The sequence below is a fragment of the Mesoplodon densirostris genome, chromosome 8 (genome assembly GCF_025265405.1).
Source record: "Mesoplodon densirostris isolate mMesDen1 chromosome 8, mMesDen1 primary haplotype, whole genome shotgun sequence".
Taxonomy (NCBI): Eukaryota; Metazoa; Chordata; class Mammalia; order Artiodactyla; family Ziphiidae; genus Mesoplodon; species Mesoplodon densirostris.
In genome coordinates, this window is record NC_082668.1 from 35,444,531 (window position 1) to 35,466,453 (window position 21,923).

The 21,923-nt window shown below is 40.8% G+C and overlaps 1 protein-coding gene across 3 annotated transcripts in view; it reads right to left on the reverse strand.

The window, feature by feature from the left end:
* CASP8 (caspase 8) overlaps positions 1–21,923 on the reverse strand; it is a 32,067-nt gene that overhangs the window by 2,174 nt on the left and 7,970 nt on the right. For all 3 annotated transcript variants that reach the window (XM_060106922.1, XM_060106924.1, XM_060106923.1), the window contains exons 2-8: positions 18,547–18,884; positions 14,981–15,086; positions 13,956–14,094; positions 13,802–13,846; positions 4,589–4,674; positions 2,837–2,978; positions 269–770 (exon numbers count right to left, since the gene is read on the reverse strand). In XM_060106922.1, the coding sequence (XP_059962905.1) occupies positions 269–770; positions 2,837–2,978; positions 4,589–4,674; positions 13,802–13,846; positions 13,956–14,094; positions 14,981–15,086; positions 18,547–18,851 (1,325 nt within the window). In that variant the 5' untranslated portion in view covers positions 18,852–18,884. The remainder of the gene's footprint in view (positions 1–268; positions 771–2,836; positions 2,979–4,588; positions 4,675–13,801; positions 13,847–13,955; positions 14,095–14,980; positions 15,087–18,546; positions 18,885–21,923) is intronic.

The following is a 21,923-nucleotide window of genomic DNA, read 5'->3' on the forward strand; positions in this document are numbered from 1 at the left end:
GGAAATTCCAAACTAGTTGAGTGGGTTCAGTCATATTTCTGCCTAAAGAAAGAGATGAACTATATGACTTTGCCATCTTTCCCACTCTACGATATGCTGATTGTCCTTTGAGGTGCTAAATAAAAGAAACTCCTCAGTAAGTATTTCAGTTTTTTCCATCGGTAAACTTGCCCTCTTTCCCACTCTGCAACTGACCTGAGAATTACAGTTATGTGATCCACAGCTAGACATTTAAAGATGAAAGAAGTGTTGAATAAGCAAAAATTACCTAGGACATCTTTCTCTCAGGCTCTGGCAAAGTGACTGGATATACCAGGTCCCCTCCATGGTGCTTCGGTAGGAAACACAGTTGTTCACAGTGGCCATCCCCAGCAGAAAGTCAGCCTCATCTGGGATATATCTCTTCTGAAGTGATGAATCCATTTCTAAATAGGCTTCCTTCTGTTCTGAGTCAGTTTCAATAGCTATACCTCTCTGGTAGTTATCCCCTTGACAAGCCTGAATAAAAAAGATTTTGGGTTTGCCAAGAAGGGAAGGGCACTTTGAACCAGTGAAGTAAGAGGTCAGCTCATAGATGGGGGCTTCCTGCCCATCGGAGCCATAGATGATGCCTTTGTCTCCATGGGAGAGGATGCAGCAGATGAAGCAGTCCTTGTTATTGTGGTCCATGCTTTGGTAGGATTTCAGAACCTCACAGATTTTCTTCGCAGTGTAGTCTTTGTAATGCACTATCTCAAAATGAAGCGCACTAAAGGTCTTTCTCAAAGCCTCTGAAAAGTGAAACAAAAAAAGTCATATTACACCGCAAGAATTCCCAGACTACAACCCAGGACTAGAGAGAACATTGATCAGATAAGAATCTGAACCAGAACTTAAAAACAAGACCCTCTATATTAGTGACTGGATTCCACAGACTTCTAATATTTACTGCCACTAGCTGCAAATATTTCCCAGCCCTGAGGCAAAAGAGAAGGAAACTGCTATTGTTGGCCTGTTGTCTTTTCTCAACTAGTCTACAAGATGGGTAAGCTATTAATTAGGCTTACTACCTAACCAATCTAAAAAGTAACTAATCCTTACATAATCAGAAAAAAAGCAAAAACAAATTTTTAATAAAAGATCCATACTTATTTTATCCTGAACCCTCTCAAAATTGTTCATCAAAATACGAGATACGAATGTTTTAAAAGTCAAGTAAAAGACTTATTACAAAAAAGCTACCCCCCTCTACTCGTCCTTTTATCCAGTCATGTTCTGTCCAGCCATTTCCATGAAGGAAACCACTTTCAACTTTTAGCTATTATTTTTTTGGGGGTATTAGCCTCCATTTTGTAATGAATTTGGGCTCATTTCTATTTATTCGTTTATAAATTTTAGACATTTGTATTGAGTTCCTATTGTGGGTGATGAATGCTTGGTGTTCTTATACATTTATAAATTTTAGTTGAAGCAATTATGTATTACTAATACTATGTAAACATAATATTCTTTAATTATGCTTCCTTTCTTATTAAACTTTTTGTCTTTCCTGGAATTAGCAATAGCATTATTTTTTCATTGCTTTGTTTTCTACATGCTTAACATTATTTTTCCCCAAATGCTCTAATTGATCTAGTCAAAGTCTTTCAACATTTTTCAGGCTGCCTGTCTGATTAATTTAGATAAAAATAGCATATATTTAAGCGTACAACATTATGATATGAATAGTGAAATGATTACTACAGTTAAGCTAATAATATACCTCCTCACTCAGTTACCTTTTGTTTGCATGTGTATGTGTGTGTGTGATGAGAACACCTGAAATATAGTCTCTTTACATATTTCTCATGTTCAATACAGCATTATCAACTATTGCCATCATGCTGTACAGTAGATTGCTAAACTTATTCATCCTACATACTGCTACTTTATACCCTTGATCAGAAATACAATCAATGCCATTTTAATAAAAAATGTTTTAATGGTAAATATTAAGTAAATGAAAATTGAAAGCCTGAAACCTTTTCTTCAATACCAAGATATATGATGATGAATGATGTAGTCAGTGAACTTAGGTTCTGTGGCTTTTTAAAACCTTAGAATAGATTTGCTTGAATAAACAAATGTTAACAGAAACCATTCACAGAGTCCTTGTAATTAAAATCAAGCTATCTTATTTTCTAAACTACTTTATTTAAAAAATAAGTAATTACCTGATGTTATGACTCATAAACACCATTTTCAAAAATTCTTTGATCAAGTAAAAATTCTTAATATCACAATGGTTGGGTTGAATTATTTCTTTTATTGCTTTTAGTTGTAGTCATTTCTATGTTCACATGATGCAAATTATTTTTCATTTAACTTGTAAGCTCTCAATCTTAGCTGAAAAAGGCTGAGCCAAAGACTTTCTGTTTAGTTTAACATTTGAAAATGCTATTTCTGTTAAGGACTCAATTTCTGCTGCACTCATAGCCCAACTTTTATAAACACAACTTCCGTAAATGGTCTTGATACCAAAGCAATGTTTTCACCCAACACCTAATACACTCTATAGAGGCTCTATTCATTTAGTTGAATTAAAAACAAACTTTATTGTTGCTTTTTATAAGCCTTTTAGTAAGATTTGATATTTTATCTTTATATATACATTGCTTTGATTTTTAAAATTAATTTAAAAAAAAACAAAAGCAGAAAACTAACAAGTATGTAAGAATGTTGTTCGCCTCCACAGGGAAATACGGTTATATCCATCTTTTTGAAACACGTGGCCCTGTTGATACAGCTTTTGTTCTCCCCTTTTGACAAAAACATAGATATTAGAAATATTTCATTTCTCTTTTGGGTTCTACTGTACCTGCATCCAAGTCTGTTCCATTCCTATCCTTAATGCTGTGAAGTTTGGGCACATCCTTCCTTGCTATGCTAAAATCATAATTGTTAAAGATCAAACAGTATCCCCGAGGTTTGCTTTTCATTCGGTAAACTGTGTTCGATGTCTGGAAAACAAAAATCCAACCCAGGAGCTGACTCTGTGGATCAAACACTTGAGACGTGAGCAAACAACTCCCTAGTAAGAGGTTAGGCATCACCTAAGCCAAACTGGGATGCAAGTGCACTTTCCATAGCCCCACCCCAACTTAGCACTGCTCCCCTAAGGAACTAGTTTCCACTCATCCCCCGACAAGGATCACAGACTTCTTCCCCACAGTTAGTGTGGAAAGTCAGTGTCCCAATACTTGGGCCTCCTGAGCATTTGCACTTATATTAATAGTGTTGTCACCACATTGTATTGGTATTATTTATTCTCATTTCTGCTCAAGGCAGTGAACATCTGTGCCAGGGACTAGGATTATTATTAATTTGTGAGAGCTCAATCAGGAGTTGCTGGGTGAATGACTGTCTTGGTGCTGTCTTTGGGCTGCCCCTTTGAGACCCTGTGATTCCCTCGGCTCTCTGCTCAACTCATCCATGCTTCTGGGCTAACAGGTGAGGGCCTGCCCATCACACGGCATAGCATGGTCCCAGGATTTTTCAAGCTGATGGCTTAATCTGGATCTCAGGACCACAGTGACTCAAGGAGACAGATGTGCTGGGCAGGCAGGTCTTGGCTGTGCTACAAATTACAGTATCCAGACTCTACTACTTGACAGTATCAATCAGAGGTGACCCTGTGACCTCCTGACTTCCCTGGGGTTGTTTCAGTGCTGAGATATTTAGCATTTATTGGGAAGTCCATGCAGTTCCTCATGGTAGGGAAAAGGGCCCCAGACTAGGGGGCCAAATTCCTACTACTTAATAACCTTAAGACTTTGGACAAGTTAACGAATCTCTCTTGCACTCAGTGTCATTAGCTGATGGGTGGGGATGACATTTGCAGAGTGCTTTTACTGTTTACAAAGTGCCACATGACTTCAGTTAATCCTTGATGTTCAGACTGAGAGAGGTCTGGTAATTTGCTCAGGAGTCCACTAATAAACGGTCTCTCCTAAGCTTAATTTCAAGTCTCCACTAGACGTTAGGCATACAGGGTTTCCTCTGTTTCCCACCACAAGGAAGAGTGAATGGGCTGCTGAGTCACAATGTGGTAAATTGCTGAAAGTTACAGAAACAGAAGTGATATCTAGAAAGGCAATTCTTGGGCCAGCTCATTGGGATGAGATCATAGAGACAACTAGATCGTGAGCATGTGCTGCTTACACCTAATCACAAAGGAGAAACTGTTTTGAAATGCCAAGCTAAAAGAAGACTTTGCTTTTTCTAATCCTGCTGACTCTTCTCCCAAAGCCCTCTCCCATTTAGGCTGATGCAGCTGCTGAAAGGATCAGGTTGGAGGCTCCCCACCCCTCTGCCCTCCAACTATTCCAACATCTTTGCTTTTAAAATAGAAATTTAACACATGGGAAACCAAAGAGGTCACCTTTTCAAAATTCAAAGTTTAAAAGTCACACTTTGAACTTGTGCTTTTGTGAATTTTTTTCTACAGTTCTCAACATTTTCAATAAGTTTCTGTCCCTTATTAGTTTATCTGGAAGCTAAAAGAAGCTCAGGAACACAATAACTAGAATCTGCAGCACAAAGGGAAAAAGGAATGGGAATTTCCTGGTACCTGTGACTCACTGTCCTTTTCTCCTGGAGAGTCCGACATGGCCAGCATTTCAAGGGAGCCCTCCCTTATGAGCAATTGTGACACATCTGGAATGACACAGGCAGGGAAGGTGCTTTGGTGAGGAAAGATGTAGCACCCAGGACAACATAAGGTCCCTTTTAAAATGAAAATTCACAGGACTTCCCTGGTGGCTGAGTGGTTAAGGATCCTCCTGCCAATGCAAGGGACATGGGTTTGAGCCTTGGTCTGAGAAGATCCCACATGCCGTGGAGCAACTAAGCCTGTGTGCCACAACTACTGAAGCCTGCATGCCTAGAGCCCATGCTCTACAACAAGAGAAGCCACCACAGTGAGAAGCCCACACACCACACAAAGAGTAGCCCCCACTTGCTGCAACTAGAGAAAGCCCATGCACAGCAAAGAAGACTCAATGCAGCCAAAATTTTTTTAAAATTTAAAAATAAATAGAATAATTTTTAAAAAAATAAAGTCAGGATTTGTTAAAAAAAATAAAAGAAAGAAAGAAAGAAAAAAAGAAAATTCACAGACCACCTTGAACATAATATCCTTGCAGTTCACAGAATAAGGGGAAATCTTATCACTAACTAACTCTGCCCCTATTTCAAACATGCTGGCCTGGGGCTGCAGGGTCTTTGTCTTTTGACAATTCCTTTTATATCTTCCAATGTTCAGAGAAGGTGAAAAGTAGCCAGTGCTATAAGGAGGACAGGTCCATTAACATGCAAATGTCATCTGCATACAGAGTGAAGTAAGTCAGAAAGAGAAAAATAAATATTGTATATTAACGCATATATGTGGAATCTACAAAAATGGTACAGATGAACCAGTTTGCAAGGCAGAAATATAGACACAGACGTAGAGAACAAACGTATGGACACCAAGCAGGGAAAGTGGGGGTGGGATGAATTGGGAGATTGGGATTGACATATATACACTAATATGTAGAAAATAGAAAACTAATGAGAACCTGCTATATAGCACAGGGAACTCCACTTCACTGTACAGTAGAAGCTAACACAACATTGTAAAACAACTATACCCCAATAAATAAATAAATAAATAAAACAAAACGGGAAAAAAAAAAAGATGCAGAAGTGATCACAGTTGTGACTGCTGTAGCCCTCCCTCTCCCCAGCCTGAGTGAGCAAGTGAGCCCTAATCAGCCACTGCTTTTGCCCCCTCTTGCCTGGGTGGAGAACAGACGCCTGAGGGTGGCCCACATGCACAGATGGGACCAAAACCAAAGCTGAACTCCAGGGGCAGTGGGACCAAAGAAGAGAAAGGGAAATCTCTCTATGCAGCCACAGGAGCAGAGGATTAAATCCCTGCAATCAGCTTGGTAAACCCTGCATCTGTGGAATATCTGAATAGACAATGAGTGTTCGTGCAATTGAGGCTGTGGACTTTGGGGGCAACTGTGGACTTTGGGGGCAAGTACACGCCAGAGTTGGGCCAGGTCAGTCTGAGCTGACCCCACAGAGCCCACAGCAGGTCCAGAGACCCACCTAGAAGTACTGGAGGACTTCCTGGGCAGGCAGGGATTGGCTGCGCTTCACTGTGGGAGCAAGGACACTGACAGGTGAGGCCACAGGAAAATATTAATATTACTATATTTTTTTTCACTTTGTTCTATTGTTTTTATTATTCATTTCATTTTTTTTCTTTTCTTTTTTATGCTTTTATTTGTAATATATTTTTTACTTTATTTTTTTTCCTCTTTCTACTTTACTTTGTCATTATAGTGTGCTTTTTCCTTGTTTTTGTTTTTTCCTTTGTTTTGCTTTGTTTTTATCTTCTTTTTAACTATATTTTATATTTTTCAATTTTTACTTCACTTTTTTGTTGTTTTGTATTTTTTCCTTTTGTTTTCATCTTTCTTATGTTTTTATCCTTTTTTATCTCTTTTGTGTGTTTGTTTTATGCTTTCTTTGCCTTTTTTTAGATTGCTTTCTGCTTTTGATTGTGTTTTTGTTTTTCTTTTTGATAGTTTAGTTTTTAGTGTTTGTTTTCATTTTTGGGTTAGTTTACTTGCTTGGTTGCTCTCATCTTTTTTCTCTTTTTCTTTTCTTGTGAGTGCGTGTGTGTGTGTGTGTGTGTGTTTCTTTGTGTGTCTGTTTTTTTCTGTTTGGTTTTGCTTTTACCATTCGACTTGGGGGTTTCTTTCTGTTCTTTTTTTTTTTTTTTTTTTTTTTCCTTTTCTTCCACACCATGTGGCTTGCAGGGTCTTGGTGCTCCAGCCAGGGGTTGGGCCTGAGCCTCTGAGGTGGGAGAGCTGAGTCCAGGATATTGGACCACCAGAGAACTCCTGGCCCCAGGGAATATTAATCAGCGAGAGCCCTCCCAGAGATCTCCATCTCAACAGTAAGACCCAGCTCCACCCAAGGGCCAGCAAGCTCCAGTGCTGGATGCCTCACAACAAACAACTAGCAAGACAGGAACGCAACCCCACCCATTAGTCTAAACCCCAGCCTTTAGTCAGACAGGCTGACTAAAGTCATACTACACTCACAGACACCCCAAAACACACCACCAGATGTGGCCCTGCCCACCAGAGGAACAAGATCCTGCTCCACCCACCAGAATGCAGGCACCAGTCCCCCCACCAGGAAGCCTACACAAGGCACTGCACCAACCCCACCCACTGGGGCAGACACCAGAAATAAGAGGAACTACGACCCTGCAGCCTGCAGAAAGGAGACCCCAAACACAGTAAGTTAAACAAAATGAGAACACAGAGAAATATGCTGCAGATGAAGGAGCAAGGTAAAAACCCACAAGACCAAACAAATGAAGAGGAAATAGGAAGTCTACCTGAAAAAGAATTCAGAGTAATGATAGTAAAGATGATCCAAAATCTTGGCAATAGAATGGAGAGAATACAAGAAATGTTTAACAAGGACCTAGAAGAATTAAAGAGCAAACAAACAGTGATGAACAACACAATAACTGAAATTAAAAATACTCTAGAAGGAATCAATAGCAGAATAAGTGAGGCAGAAGAATGGAGAAGTGAGATGGAAGATAGAATGGTGGAAATAACTGCTGCAGAGCAGAATAAACAAAAAAGAATGAAAAGAATTGAGGAAAGTCTCAGAGACCACTGGGACAACATTAAACGCACCAACATTCAAATTATAGGAGTCCCAGAAGAAGAAGAGAAAGAGAAAGGGCCTGAGAAAACATTTGAAGAGATTCTAGTTGAAAACTTCCTAATATGGGAAAGGAAATAGTCAATCAAGTCCAGGAAGCACAGAGAGTCCCATACAGGATAAACCCAAAGAGAAACGCACCAAGACACATATTAATCAAACTATCAAAAATTAAATACAAAGAAAAAATATTAGGGACTTCCCTCATGGTCCAGTGGTAAAGAATCTGCCTTACAATGCAGGGGACGTGGGTTCGATCCTTGGTCACAGAACTAAGATCCCACATGCCGCAAGGCAACTAAGCCCACATGCCACAACTACTGAGCTCACATGCCTCAACTAGAGGCCGTGTGCCACAAATTACAGAGCCTGTGTGCTCTGGAACCTGCATGCCACAACTACAGAGCCCATGTGCCCTGGAGCCTGTGTACTACAACTAGAGAGAGAAAACCTACACACCACAACTACAGAGAAGCCCGTGCACCACAACGAAGAGTCTGCACGCTGCAATGAAAAATTCTGCATGCCTCAATGAAGATCCTGTGTGCCACAACTAAGAGCCGACACAGCCAAAAATAAAAATAAAAATAAATAAATAATAAATCTTAAAAAAAAAGAAAAAATATTAAAAGCTGCAAGGGAAGAGCAATAAATAACATACAAGGGAATCCCCATAGGGTTATGAGCTGATTTTTCAGCAGAAACTCCACAGGCAAGAAGGGAGGGCCCAATATATTTAAAGTGATGAAAGGGAAAAAGCTACAGCCAAGATTACTCTACCCAGCAAAGATCTCATTCAGAATTGATGGAAAAATCAAAAGATTTACAGACAAGCAAAATGTAAGAGAATTTAGTACAACAAAACCAGCTCTACAACAAATACCAAAGGAACTTCTCTACATGGGAAACACAAGAGAAGAAAAAGACCTACAAAAACAAACTCAAAACAATTAAGAAAATGGTAATAGGGACGTACATATGCATAATTACCTTAAATGTGAATGGATTAAATGCTCCAACCAAAAGACACAGGTTCACTGAATGGATACAAAAACAAGACCTGTATATACGCTGTCTACAAGAGATCCACTTCAGACGTAGGGACACATACAGACTGAAAGTGAAGGGATGGAAAAAGATATTCCATGCAAATGGAAATCAAAAGAAAGCTGGGGTAGCAATACTCATAACAGATAAAATAGACTTTAAAATAAAGAATGTTACAAGACACAAAGAAGGAAACTACATAGTGATCAAGGGATCAATCCAGGAAGAAGATATAACAATTATAAATATATATGCACCCAAGATAGGAGCACCTCAATACATAAGGCAAATGTTAACAGCTATAAAAAGGGGAAATCAACAGTAACACAATAAAGGTGGGGGACTTTAACACCTCACTTACACCAATGGACAGATCATCCAGACAGAAAGTAAATAAGGAAACACAAGCTTTAAATGACAAAATAGACCAGATAGATTTAATTGATATTTACAGGACATTCCATCCAAAAACAGCAGATTACACTTTCTTCTCAAGTGCACATGGAACATTCTCCAGGATAGATCATATCTTGGGTCACAAATCAAACCTTGGTAAATTTAAGAAAATTGAAATCATATCAAGCATCTTTTCCAACCACAGTGCTATGAAATTAGAAATCAATTAGAGGAAATAAACTGTAAAAAACACAAACACATGGAGGCTAGACAATATGCTACTAAATAATCAAGAGATCACTGAAGAAATTAAAGAGGAAATTAAAAAATACCTAGAGATAAATGACAAAAAAACACAACAGCCCAAAACCTATGGGATGCAGCAAAAGCAGTTCTAAGAGGGAACTTTATAACAATAAAATTCTACCTCAAGAAACAAGAAAAATCTCAAATAAAAAATCTAACCTTACACCTAAAGGAACTAGAGAAAGAACAACAACAAACAAACAAAAAAAACCCCCAAAGTTAGTAGAAGGAAAGAAATTATAAAGATCAGAGCAGAAATAAATGAAATAGAAACAAAGAAAACAATAGCAAAGATCAATAAAACTAAAAGCTGGTTCTTTGAGAAGATAAACAAAACTGATAAACCTTTAGCCAGTCTCATCAAGAAAACGAGGGAGAGAACTCAAATCAATAAAATTACAAATGAAAAAGAAGTCACAACAGACACCGCAGAAATACAAAGCATCCTAGGAGACTACTACAAGCAACTCTGTGCCAATAAGGTGGACAACCTGGAAGAAATGGACAAATTCTTAGAAAGGTATAACCTTCAAAGACTGAACCAGGAAGAAATAGAAAATATGAACAGAACAACCACAAGTAATGGAATTGAAACTGTGATTAAAAATCTTCCAACAGGGCTTCCCTGGTGGCGCAGTGGTTGAGAATCCGCCTGCCAATGCAGGGGACACAGGTTCATGCCCCGGTCCGGGAAGATCCCACATGCCATGGAGCAGCTGGGCCCATGAGCCATGGATGCTGAGCCTGCACGTCCGGAGCCTGTGCTCCACAACGGGAGAGGCCACAAGAGTGAGAGGTCCGTGTACCGCAAAAACAAACAAAAAAAACTCTTCCAACAAACAAAAGCCCAGGACCAGATGGCTTCACAGGTGAATTCTATAAAACATTTAGAGAAGCTCTAACACCCATCCTTCTCAAACTCTTCCAAAAAATTGCAGAGGAAGGAACATTCCAAAACTCATTCTACGAGGCCACCATCACCCTGATGCCAAAGCCAGACAAAGACATCACAAAAAAAGAAAATTACAGACCAGTATCACTGATGAATGTAGATGCAAAAATCCTCAACAAAATACTAGCAAACAGAATCCACCAACACTTTAAAAGGATCATACACCATGATCAAGTGGGACTGATCCCAGGGATGCAAGGATTCTGCAATACACACAAATCAATCAATGTGATATACCATATTAACAAACTGAAGAAGAAAAACCATGTGATCATCTCAATAGATGCAGAAAAAGCTTTTGAGAAAATTCAACACCCATTTATGATTAAAAGAACTCTCCAGAAAGTGGGCACAGAGGGTACCTAACTCAGCATAATAAAGGCCATATATGACAAACCCACAGCAAACATCATTCTCAATGGTGAAAAACTGAAAGCATTTCCTCTAAGATCAGGAACAAGACAAGGATGTCCACTCGCACCACTATTATTCAACATAGTTTTGGAAGTCCTAGCCACAGCAATCAGAGAAGAAAAGGAAATAAAAGGAATACAAATTGGAAAAGAAGAAGTAAAACTGTCACTGTTTGCAGATGACATGATACCATACATAGAGAATCCTAAAGATGCCACCAGAAAACTACTAGAGCTAATCAATGAATCTGGTAAAGTTGCAGGATACAAAATTAATGCACAGAAATCTCTTGCATTCTATACACTAACAATGAAAGATCAGAAAGAGAAATTAAGGAAACAATCCCATTCACCATTGCAACAAAAAGAATAAAATATCTAGGAATAAACCTACCTAAGGAGGTAAAAGACCTGTACTCCGAAAACTACAGGATACTGATGAAAGAAATCAAAGATGACACAAACAGATGGAGAGATGTACCATGTTCTTGGATTGGAAAATCAATATTGCGAAAATGACTATACTACCCAAAGCAATCTACAGATTCAACACAATCCCCATCAAATTGCCAATGGCATTTTTCACAGAACTAGAAAAAAAATCTTAAAATTTGTATGGAGACACAAAAGACACCGAATAGCCAAAGCAATTGTGAGAGAAAAAAAAGAAATGGGGCTTCCCTGGTGGCTCAGTGGTTGAGAATCTGCCTGCTAATGCGGGGGACACGGGTTCAAGCCCTGGTCTGGGAGGATCCCACATGCCGTGGAGCAACTGGGCCCATGAGCCACAACTACTGAGCCTGCGCGTCTGGAGCCTGTGCTCCACAACAAGAGAGGCCACGATAGTGAGAGCCCCGCGCACCACGATGAAGAGTGGCCCCCGCTTGCCACAACTAGAGAAAGCGCTCGCACAGAAACAAAGACCCAATGCAGCAAAAATTAATTAATTAATTAATAAACTCCTACCCACAACATCTTAAAAAAAAAAATGCAGCTGGAGGAATCAGACTCCCTGACTTCAGACTATAGTACAAAGCTACAGTAATCAAGACAGCATGGTAGTGGCACAAAAACAGAAATATAGATCAATGGAACAGGATAAAAAGCCCAGAGATAAACCCACACACCTATGGTCAACTAATCTATGACAAAGGAGGCAAGGATATACAATGGATAAAAGACAGTCTCTTCAATAAGTGATGCTGGCAAAACTGGACAGCTACTTGTAAAAGAATGAAATTAGAACACTCCCTAACACCATACACAAAAATAAACTCAAAATGGATTAAAGACCTAAATGTAAGGCCAGACACTATAAAACTCTTAGAGGAAAACATAGGCAGAACACTCTATGACATAAATTACAGCAAGATCCTTTTTGACCCACCTCCTAGAGAAATGGAAATAAAAACAAAAATAAACAAATGGGACCTAATGAAATTGAAAAGCTCTTGCACAACAAAGGAAAACATAAACAAGACCAAAAGACAACCCTCAGAATGGGAGAAAATATTTGCAAATGAAGCAACTGACAAAGGATTAATCTCCAAAATATACAAGCAAGCAGTTACTGCAGCTCAATATCAAAAAAACAAACAACCCAATCCGAAAATGGGCAGAAGACCTAAATAAACATTTCTCCAAAGAAGATATACAGACTGCCAACAAACGAAAGGATGCTCAACATCACTAATCATTAGAGAAACACAAATCAAAACTACAATGAGGTATCACCTCCCACCTGTCAGAGTGGCCATCATCAAAAAATCTACAAGCAATAAATGCTGGAGAGGGTGTGGAGAAAAGAGAACCCTCTTGCAGTGTTGGTGGGAATGTAAATTGATACAGTCACTATGGAGAACAGTATGGAGGTTCCTTAAAAAACTAAAAATAGAATTAGCATATGACCCAGCAATCCCACTACTGCGCATATACCCAGAGAAAACCTTAATTCAAAAAGACACATGCGGACTTCCCTGGTGGCACAGTGGTTTAGAATCCACCTGACAATGCAGGGGACACAGGTTCCAGCCCTGGTCCAGGATGATTCCACATGCTGTGGAGCAACTAAGCCTGTGTGCCACAACTACTGAGCCTGCACTCTAGAACCCGTGAGCCTCAACTACTGAAGCCCGCGCACCTAGAGCCTGTGCTCTGCAACAAGAGAAGCCACCGCAATAAGAAGCCCACATGCAGCAATGAAGAGTAGCCCCTACTCGCCACAGCTAGAGAAAGCTCATGTGCAGCAACAAAGACCCAATACAGCCATAAATAAATAAATAAATAAATAAATAAATAAATAAATTTTAAAAATTTATTTTAAAAGACACATGCACTCCGATATTCATTGCAGCACTATTTACGATAGCCAGGTCATGGAAGCAACGTCAATGCCCATTGACAGACAAATGGATAAAGAGGAAGTGGTACATATAAACAATGGAATATTACTCAGCCTAAAAAAAGGAATGAAATTGGGTCATTTGCAGAGACGTGGATGGACCTAGAGACTGTCATACAGAGTGAAGTAAGTCAGAAAGAGAAAAACAAATATCATATATTTAACACACGTATGTGGAATCTAGAAAAAATGGTACAGATGAACTGGTTTGCAAGGCAGAAGGAGAGACACAGACATAGAGAACAAATGTATGGACACCAAGGGGGGAAACGGGGGGTGGAATGAATTGGGAGATTGGGATTGACATATATACATTAATAGGTAGGAAATAGATAACTAATGAGAACCTGCTGTATAGCACGGGGAATTCTACTTCAATTCACTGAAACTAACACAACATTGTAAAACAACTCTACCCCAATTTAAAAAAAAATGCAGATGTGGTAGAAGGTTGTGGAGAGGAGGCAATGAGGCTATCAGGAAGTAAATTAACTAAATAAACCTCGAAAACATATCTGCAAGTATTACCGTTTGAAAATTCATCTGGACCTCTTTCAAGGCTCATTCTTTGCTCTGAATTTAAAAAGAAACACACACATATTTGATTAGAAACTGCTGTGACATAGAGTCTATCCATTTAAGACTACATTTTGCTGATCCACAGCTCTCAGGTTATTTATACCTCTGCTTAGTTCTTCATAATCGTTGATTTTCTTCAATAGGCTCTTGTTGATTTGCTCACAGATTCTTTTCAGGGTGTCCAAGTTTCTTTCCCCTAGGATGACCCTCTTCTCCATCTCTATGAAAATATCAAGCAAGGTCTAGAGGGAGGAGAAATCAAGTTGGAAGACTAGATGGAGCCATATTGGCTTTTAGATTAACTTTTTTTTTTGCTTCCACTCTCTCCAAACTAAGCACCCACCCTAGCTTCCCAAGCCAACCCTCCTGGGAGGACATCCTGGTCTTATAAAGCCAATCAGTAGATTATTAGGGAGGCAATTCATGATTTCTGGCCCAGAAAGACAGAAATAAGAAGACACAGGAGAAGTCACATCAGATGTCACCTAGTCCCCAGGCCCAGGCCCTGTGCTGAAACTGCCTGTGGACACCTTTATGTGAAGACAGTGAAGCAGCCCGAGTGCATGGCTGAGATGCAACAGCCTGGTCCCTATGGCAACAGCCCTGGGGACTGCCTCACACCCTCCATTGCCTCTGCCACCTGATCATCTCCAGGCTGAGTGTTCCCATAACACACACACACACACACACACACACACACACACACACACACACACACACACACACACACACACACACACACACACACACACACACACACACACACACACACACACACACACTTCCAGGTCCCAGGTTGTTTCAGAGACTGCAGAAGTGGGAAAGCGATCTCAGGCCCACCACCGTCTCTCCTGGCTCTGCAAGGTCTCCACATTGCCTGGGCCTCCACACCAGCCTTCTCCCCTCGCTCCTCACCCTGCCTTATTCCTGGTAATTAACGTGAGCAGCACTTCACAGTATACAGGGGCATCATATCTACAGCACTCATGCCTGACAGCGTTCTTCTTCTCCCCAGTTAAAAAGTGAGAATTCATGTTGCTTTACTGACAAGTGCTCTCTTTAGTCTCAGAAATCCCCACTGGCTGACTCACCCTCAAGACTAAACCTCGGGCAGACACCAGGTCTTACCATGTCATCATCCAGCTTACATTTGGCAATCTCCTGGCTCAGAAAAAACTTGAAGTCCTTCAATTCCAGTTTGTTCACATCTTCTGAAATCTGAAAAAGCATGACCCTGAAGTGGGAAACAGAAACACTTTAGAAATATTTTCTTAAATGATTTCCCATCCGATTTCCCATCCGAGTCACAGTGGACTTGATTCCTATGGCCTCCCTTTAAAATAAAGCCAGATAATGACGTGATTTATGAGTTGAGTCCTTGGAAAGAGGCTGGTGTGGTGACACTGAAGACAAATGGCTCATGCCCAACTATCCCACTCTTAGAATTTAAAGTTCTCCAACTTTGACTTTCAGTTAATTTCAGTTAAATGAATTGTGTTTTTCCTTTGTCCTTCGCTATAAAATCAAGATCTTGTTGCAATAGAGAAAAAGCTTTGATTTTGGATATCATGCTTTTCAAAATGCAAATCAGATGGAATTCCTCAATTAAAACTAGTCAATGTTCTCCCAGCCGCTACCTTCAGTAGGAAGGCCAAACGCCTCCTTCTGGAGTAGGGGCTTTTGTGAACTGAGCCCAGCCTGCCTCCTCATCTCTGGATGCTCCTTACTGCTGTCCCCCCATCTCCTCTCTGAACACACGCAGCTGCCCTGCCCCTCACCCTGTTATGCTGGGCCTCCTCCCACCCCTATCCCCTTGTCCGTCTGCAGACAACCACTCATCCACTAACAGCTCAAGCACTGCCTGACTGTCCTCAAGGCTGTATTCACCCCGCTGTACCTGCCTGTGCATCGCCAGAAGAGTAACACACATAACTGTCTGTTGATGAAGCTGTCCAAGTTCCCTGAGAATGGGATCAGTGCCCTTTTGGTTTCCATAAGCCTAGAGGGTCATGAGATACAGTGTTTAAGTGCAGGGGACCCAGACTCCTGGTGTTGGAACCTTGGATCCACCATGCATGAACTGTGTGGCTTTAGACATGTTACACATTTTTCCCCCTCATCTGTAGATTGTAGATAATACTCTATTTACCCCTCTGGGAGGTGTTGAGGATTACATGAATAAGTTTACCTGAAGCACTTAAACCAACCTTTGGCAACACACTAAGTGTTCAAACATGACAGGCATTATTATTTCCTAAATTATGATAGGCTCTTGGGATATGCTTGTTGAATGAACAAAGGAAAGTTTTACAAGTCAGCAAACCTTTTACTATTATGGTGCAAAGGAAAATAACTTTAATACAAAAACATGTTAACTTCAAAAGTAAATTAGAAAAGTAAAATTCTAAAAATAAAAACATGGTTGACCCTTGAGCAACACAGGTTTGAAGTGCACGGGTCCACTTATGTACAGATTTTTTTCAATAAATACGTAATATAGTGTTTCCCTAGTGGTGCAGTGGTTGAGAGTCCACCTGCCGATGCAGGGGACACGGGTTCGTGCCCCAGTCCGGGAAGATCCCACATGCCGTGGAGCGGCTGGGCCCGTGAGCCATGGCCGCTGAGCCTGAGCGTCCGGAGCCTGTGCTCCGCAACGGGAGAGGCCACAACAGCGAGAGGCCCGCGTACCGCCAAAAAAATTTTTTAAATAAATAAATAAATAAATAAATACGTAATACAGTACTACACAGTCTGCGGTTGGTCAAACCCACAAATGTGGAACCTAAGATACAGAGGATAGACTGTAAGTCATAAGCGGGTTTTTGTGCAGAGGGTCCACACCCCTAACCCCCATGTTGTTCAATGATCAACTGTAGTGTAGAAACAGAAGTTACTCAGTATTATCACCTGCTTCATCCTTCTTCTCATGGAATCTCTACCCTAGAAGTATTTCTCTAAAACTTTCTCAGTTCGACCAAGATTGGGTCCAATCAAAAGCTACCTCCCCTTTTAACTTTATCACAAGGTATTTTGCCCTTCTACGTTCCTCATTATTGAAACCTACTGGCTTTCTTGTACCATCGTTGTCTAGAAATAAATCTGGATAGTTTATAAGGTACTAATTTTATAGGTAGCAATGATAATTTGAAATTTTAAATATCCTGTAAATGGAAAGTGGCCACACTAGCATTTTTTTTTCTTACTTGATATTCAACAATGATGAACAAGCAGGAGATTTTACTTGTGCTGACCCTTTTGTTCCCAAGCTAACATGTTCAAGATTTTAACAGACAGATCCTGCCCTTGTTAGACACTCGTAACCCTCCAACAGAGAGGCCCATGTCATTGTCTGCACTGGAAGTTGCCTTGGCCTTGCTCACATGGCAGGAGTGCAACCTTCAAAAGACCAAGACAGGGGACACAAGATGAGACCCTCTAGCTTTCCTAATTATGGAGCTGTTGTTTTTATGATTAATTGATGCCTTAATGAAAAAAAATTCATCACAAGGACTTCACAATTCTATTGAACCAAAGTTACCCAGTATTGAATAGTATCCTTCCCCACTCTCCTTCCAAATTCATGTCCACTTGGAACGTGTAAAAGTGACTTTACTTGGGAAAAGGGTCTTTGTGGATGTAATCTTGCCAAGATAAGGTCATACTAGATTAGGGTGGCCCTAATCCAATGGCTGGTGTCTTTAAAAGAAGAGGGAAATTAAGACACAGATACACAGCAGAGAAGGCAAGGTGAAGAAAGAGGCAGAGATTGAATTGATGCATCCATAAGACAAGGAACACCAAAGATTGCCTGCAACTACCTGAAGCTAGGAGAGGATCATGAAACAGATTATCCCTCAGAGACTCTAAAAAGGAATCAATCCTGTTGACATCTCAACTTCAGCCTCTAGCCTCCAGAACTATAAGGAATTAACTTCTCTACTGTGTTAAGCCTTTGGCAGGACAGACAGCCCAAGCCACTGCTGTTCTGACAGCATCTGGGGTCACAGGGATTAAGCAGTCATTGGGCGTTACAGGATGGCTTACGAAGTAAAATTGTGGAAGCTGTTTAACCTTACAATGATCGGTTATTACCATGGGGGTTTCCAGATGGCCAGGCATAGATTAAAAATGGTTATCTTATACCATAATAAAAAAAGCACTCATTACGGGGGTCCGGCCTGGCCAATCCAGAATGACTGACAACACACAGCTCACTTAAGAACTTGGTAACACAAGCCTTAAGGTATGGAATAAAAGCCTAAAACCTTACTGAGAATTTCATAGTCATCCAGAAGTAGGTGGGAGGGGGTCTCAGGTGGGAAGTAGTGCTGCTTTATTCGATAATAGGCAAAGAAGTGCATGGTATGGGCATCAGCAAAGCAGAGGCATCAAGATAACGGATATGTAACAGATAGAGAGAGTTAGAACGTTTAAAAAATGTCTCTTTGGATTTCGGCATACCTATAGGTAATGTTTCACCTTGGAAAGAAAATTTTATTTTATGGTTTTAGCATATTTTTCTCTGAATTCTACATAAAGTCTCTAAATTTCTTAACCTGACCATGGTGGGACATCTTCCCAAGTCTCCAAAGTCACACCATACAGACAACCTACAAACAGCATCAGCCCTTCCCATAAAGATGTGCCCATTCAACCCACACGTCCCAGTTCCACACCATGGAGGTTTTTCCCACCTATAGGCAGAGATCTGGGCCCTGCCCGGCATCTGAAGCTCCCTCTCCATCTCCTCCTCACTGGTGTCCAGGTAGGTGAGCAGCAGATCCAGTCTATTCATTCGGAAAAGCAGCTCCTTCAAGAAGGACAGGTTGCTTTCCTCCAACATTCTCTTTTCTTGGAGCCTCTGGAATAGCATCAAGGCATCCTTGATGGGTTCCTGCTTCCTGTGTGGAATGTAGTCCAGGCTCAGGAACTTGAGGGCAGCCAGGTCTTCACTGTCCAGCTGTTCCCCAATATTATACAGACATCTGTTGAAATTCATGCTGATCGAGCGTTAGGAGAATGTAGTTGTTACCTAGGTTAAAATACAATGTTATGTTCAGATGAGGAAGAAAACTACCACTTACTGATTTGTTCCTTCATCAAATGCTATTACATCTACTATATGCCAGACATTATGCTGTGGATACAGGCAAGAAAACAAACAAACAGGTTCCCACTCTCAAGTAGCTTACTGTTTTGGAAGGTAGATTTACAAAGTAGCCAGTGGTCAGAGAGTTGTGACCAGGGCACAGTAGAAATATAGAAGAAAGAGCCTTAACTCAGCCTGGGAGAAGGGCTTTCTGGAGGGAAGCCACCTTTGGGGAGGAGATGGTGAAGGACAATTTTTGAAGGAAATAATTTATGCAAAAGTTGGAGGCAAGAATGTTCAAGTCAGTTCGGGCAGGCAAAGGGAGCTCAATAAAGTAACCACGAAGGGTCTGGGAGAGGGAGTGGTGAGACAAAGGGATGGAGCTGTGGCCGGGAACTGTTATAAAGAGCCTCATACGATGGGTCAAGGGGGTCAGGCTCTCTCCTGGATATAATGGGAAACCAAGAAAGGATTGTAAACATGAGCGTGACATCATCCAATTAGGGATTAACATTTAAAGTGTGGGGGACATACGTAGATGTATAACTGAATCACTTTGCTTCACACCAGAAACTAACATAACACTGTAAATCAGCTATACTCCAATATAAAATAAATATTAAATTAAAAAAATAAAATAAAGTGTGGAGGACAGATTGGAAGGGTTGGAGGCGGGAGAAGTCATGTGGTCTAATGGAAACAACGGTGGCAGAAGGACGCGATGCAGTACTCTCCCCCAAGGGCCTCAGGACAGGCACCCACAGCTGCTCAAGAACCCAAGACTGGAAATGGAACCAAGAGAACTCGGTCAGCCTTTCAACACAAACAGTCTCTGAATCAGATTATGGGGTATTTTCACATACTTACATGTTTGAGCAGGTAAAAAAAAAGAGAGGGCAGTGTTTCAGGAAACTCCAGACAACCTTCACACAAGCAGCTCAAGATCTGGGGTTTCTCGAGCCCCTTGAGTCACCTTGGCCAATTTCTCCCTCACCTCCCCTGCTCTGATAGGCCCATGTTCATGGTACAGGAGCCCTTGGAGCAGGGTTTGTATCGGGTACATCATAGGAACAAGACTGGGACCTGGATCCCTGGGGCGAGCTACAGGGCCACTGTCAAAGCCAGGAATCTCACCTGCAGCTGACTGTCGGAGAGGCAGGCAGTGCAGTGGCTCAGGGTCTGGGGCTGCGGGGTCCGACAGAACTTGGACCAGAACCCAGCTGGGGCACTGGCCCAGGCCTGGGCAGCTCACAGCCTACAGCTGAGGAGATTCCTGCTCGGTAAGGTGGGATCAGAAGAGCAATATCTCCTGAAGTGTTGTGAGTATACAACACCTATCGTGCTTTTAGAGTAACAACCAAAAACTAACGAACAAAGGCATGTTCACCTGAAAGAAGGAAAGACCTTGGCTGTGGGGCCGGACACCACTGGGCATGTGACCTGAACACTTCTCTTACCCTCCTGGTTTTCCCACTTCCTCACTGGAAAATTCATTTGAAAGCAGTGATTTTCCACCTCTTCAACGTTGAAGAACTCTTCCTTGAAGGCTTACTCAGATGCTCCCTTACCTCAGGGCTACCATCTGAAAACCTTGAACTAGAAAACCTTTAACTTCTCGTCCAGCTCCACCATTTGCTTGCTCCCACAGACTCTGTGCCCCTGGGCACTTTCTTTAACCTCAAATAACCTTAACCTGTTTGGACCTCTTTCCTCCCTGAAACAAGGCTCCTAAATTTTTAAGCTCCCTGCATTCACTGACATTCTCAGATGAAACCACAAATCCTGACTATCACTTGAGGGGTGATGGAGTGAACCAGGACCTGTGTATTTTGTACCTCTGATGTTAAAATAGAAACATTAAGGTAAACTTTAATATTTTTAAAAAGTGGCCCAAAAGACTTTGAAGCTTTTAGTTTTTCTTTTTCAAATAAACCTTTTCTGGGACTTCCCTGGTGACTCAGAAGCTAAGAATCTGCCTGCCAACACAGGGGACACGGGTTCGAGCCCTGGTCCGAGAAGATCTCACATGCCGCAGAGCAACTAAGCCCATGCGCCACAACTACTGAGCCTGCACTCTAGAACCCATGAGCCACAACTACTGAGCCCTCGTGCCACCACTACTGAAGCCCGTGCACCTAGAGCCCGTGCTCTGCAACAAGAGAAGCCACCACAATGAGAAGCCCTTGCACCGCAACAAAGAGTAGCCCTCACTCGCTGCAACTAGAGAAAGCCCATGCGCAGCAATGAAGACCCAATGCAGCCAAAAATAAAAATTAATTAATTAATTAATTAATTAAAATAAAATAAAACAGTATTTAAAAAAAAAAATCCTGATTACTTCCCGCCAATTCTGATTACAGAACACTGGGGTGGTTTTTTTTTTTGGTAAAAATTGAAAATTCAATAAATTATAACATGGTCATGGTTGTCATTATCATACATCACATACAGACAAATACACATTTATATAAAAGTTAGAATCAGGTTGCACATCCAAGCGTGTACATCTGTATTTTTTTATACCCACTTAATATTTAGAATGAACATTTACCTTTACCATAAATATTCTTCTTTGGCATATTTTTAATATTTCTTGATTTCCAGCATGTGGAGATATCAAAATTTATTTTAAGCAATTTTCTGTTTCTTTACTATTAAAAATAATATTGCACTGACAGGCTTTTTCATATATCCCGTGCATACCTCTGATTATTTCCTTCTTAGAATTGGAATTATGGACAAAACTTTTTTCTCCCTTTTAATCTAGAGCTGACATTATTGTTTAGACAAGTTTTCTTGATTAGGAAACTGGAGGGACAGTGTCTTAGAAAGATACATCTTGTTTTACACTGGATTCACAAAGGCTGCAGAGCCTAGATTATTCACTGCAAAAGCAATCAATTATCATGAAAATACTTTTATATAGGAAAGATACCTTAAATATTTGGGCTGCACCTAAAAGCATACGTTCAAAGTTCAACA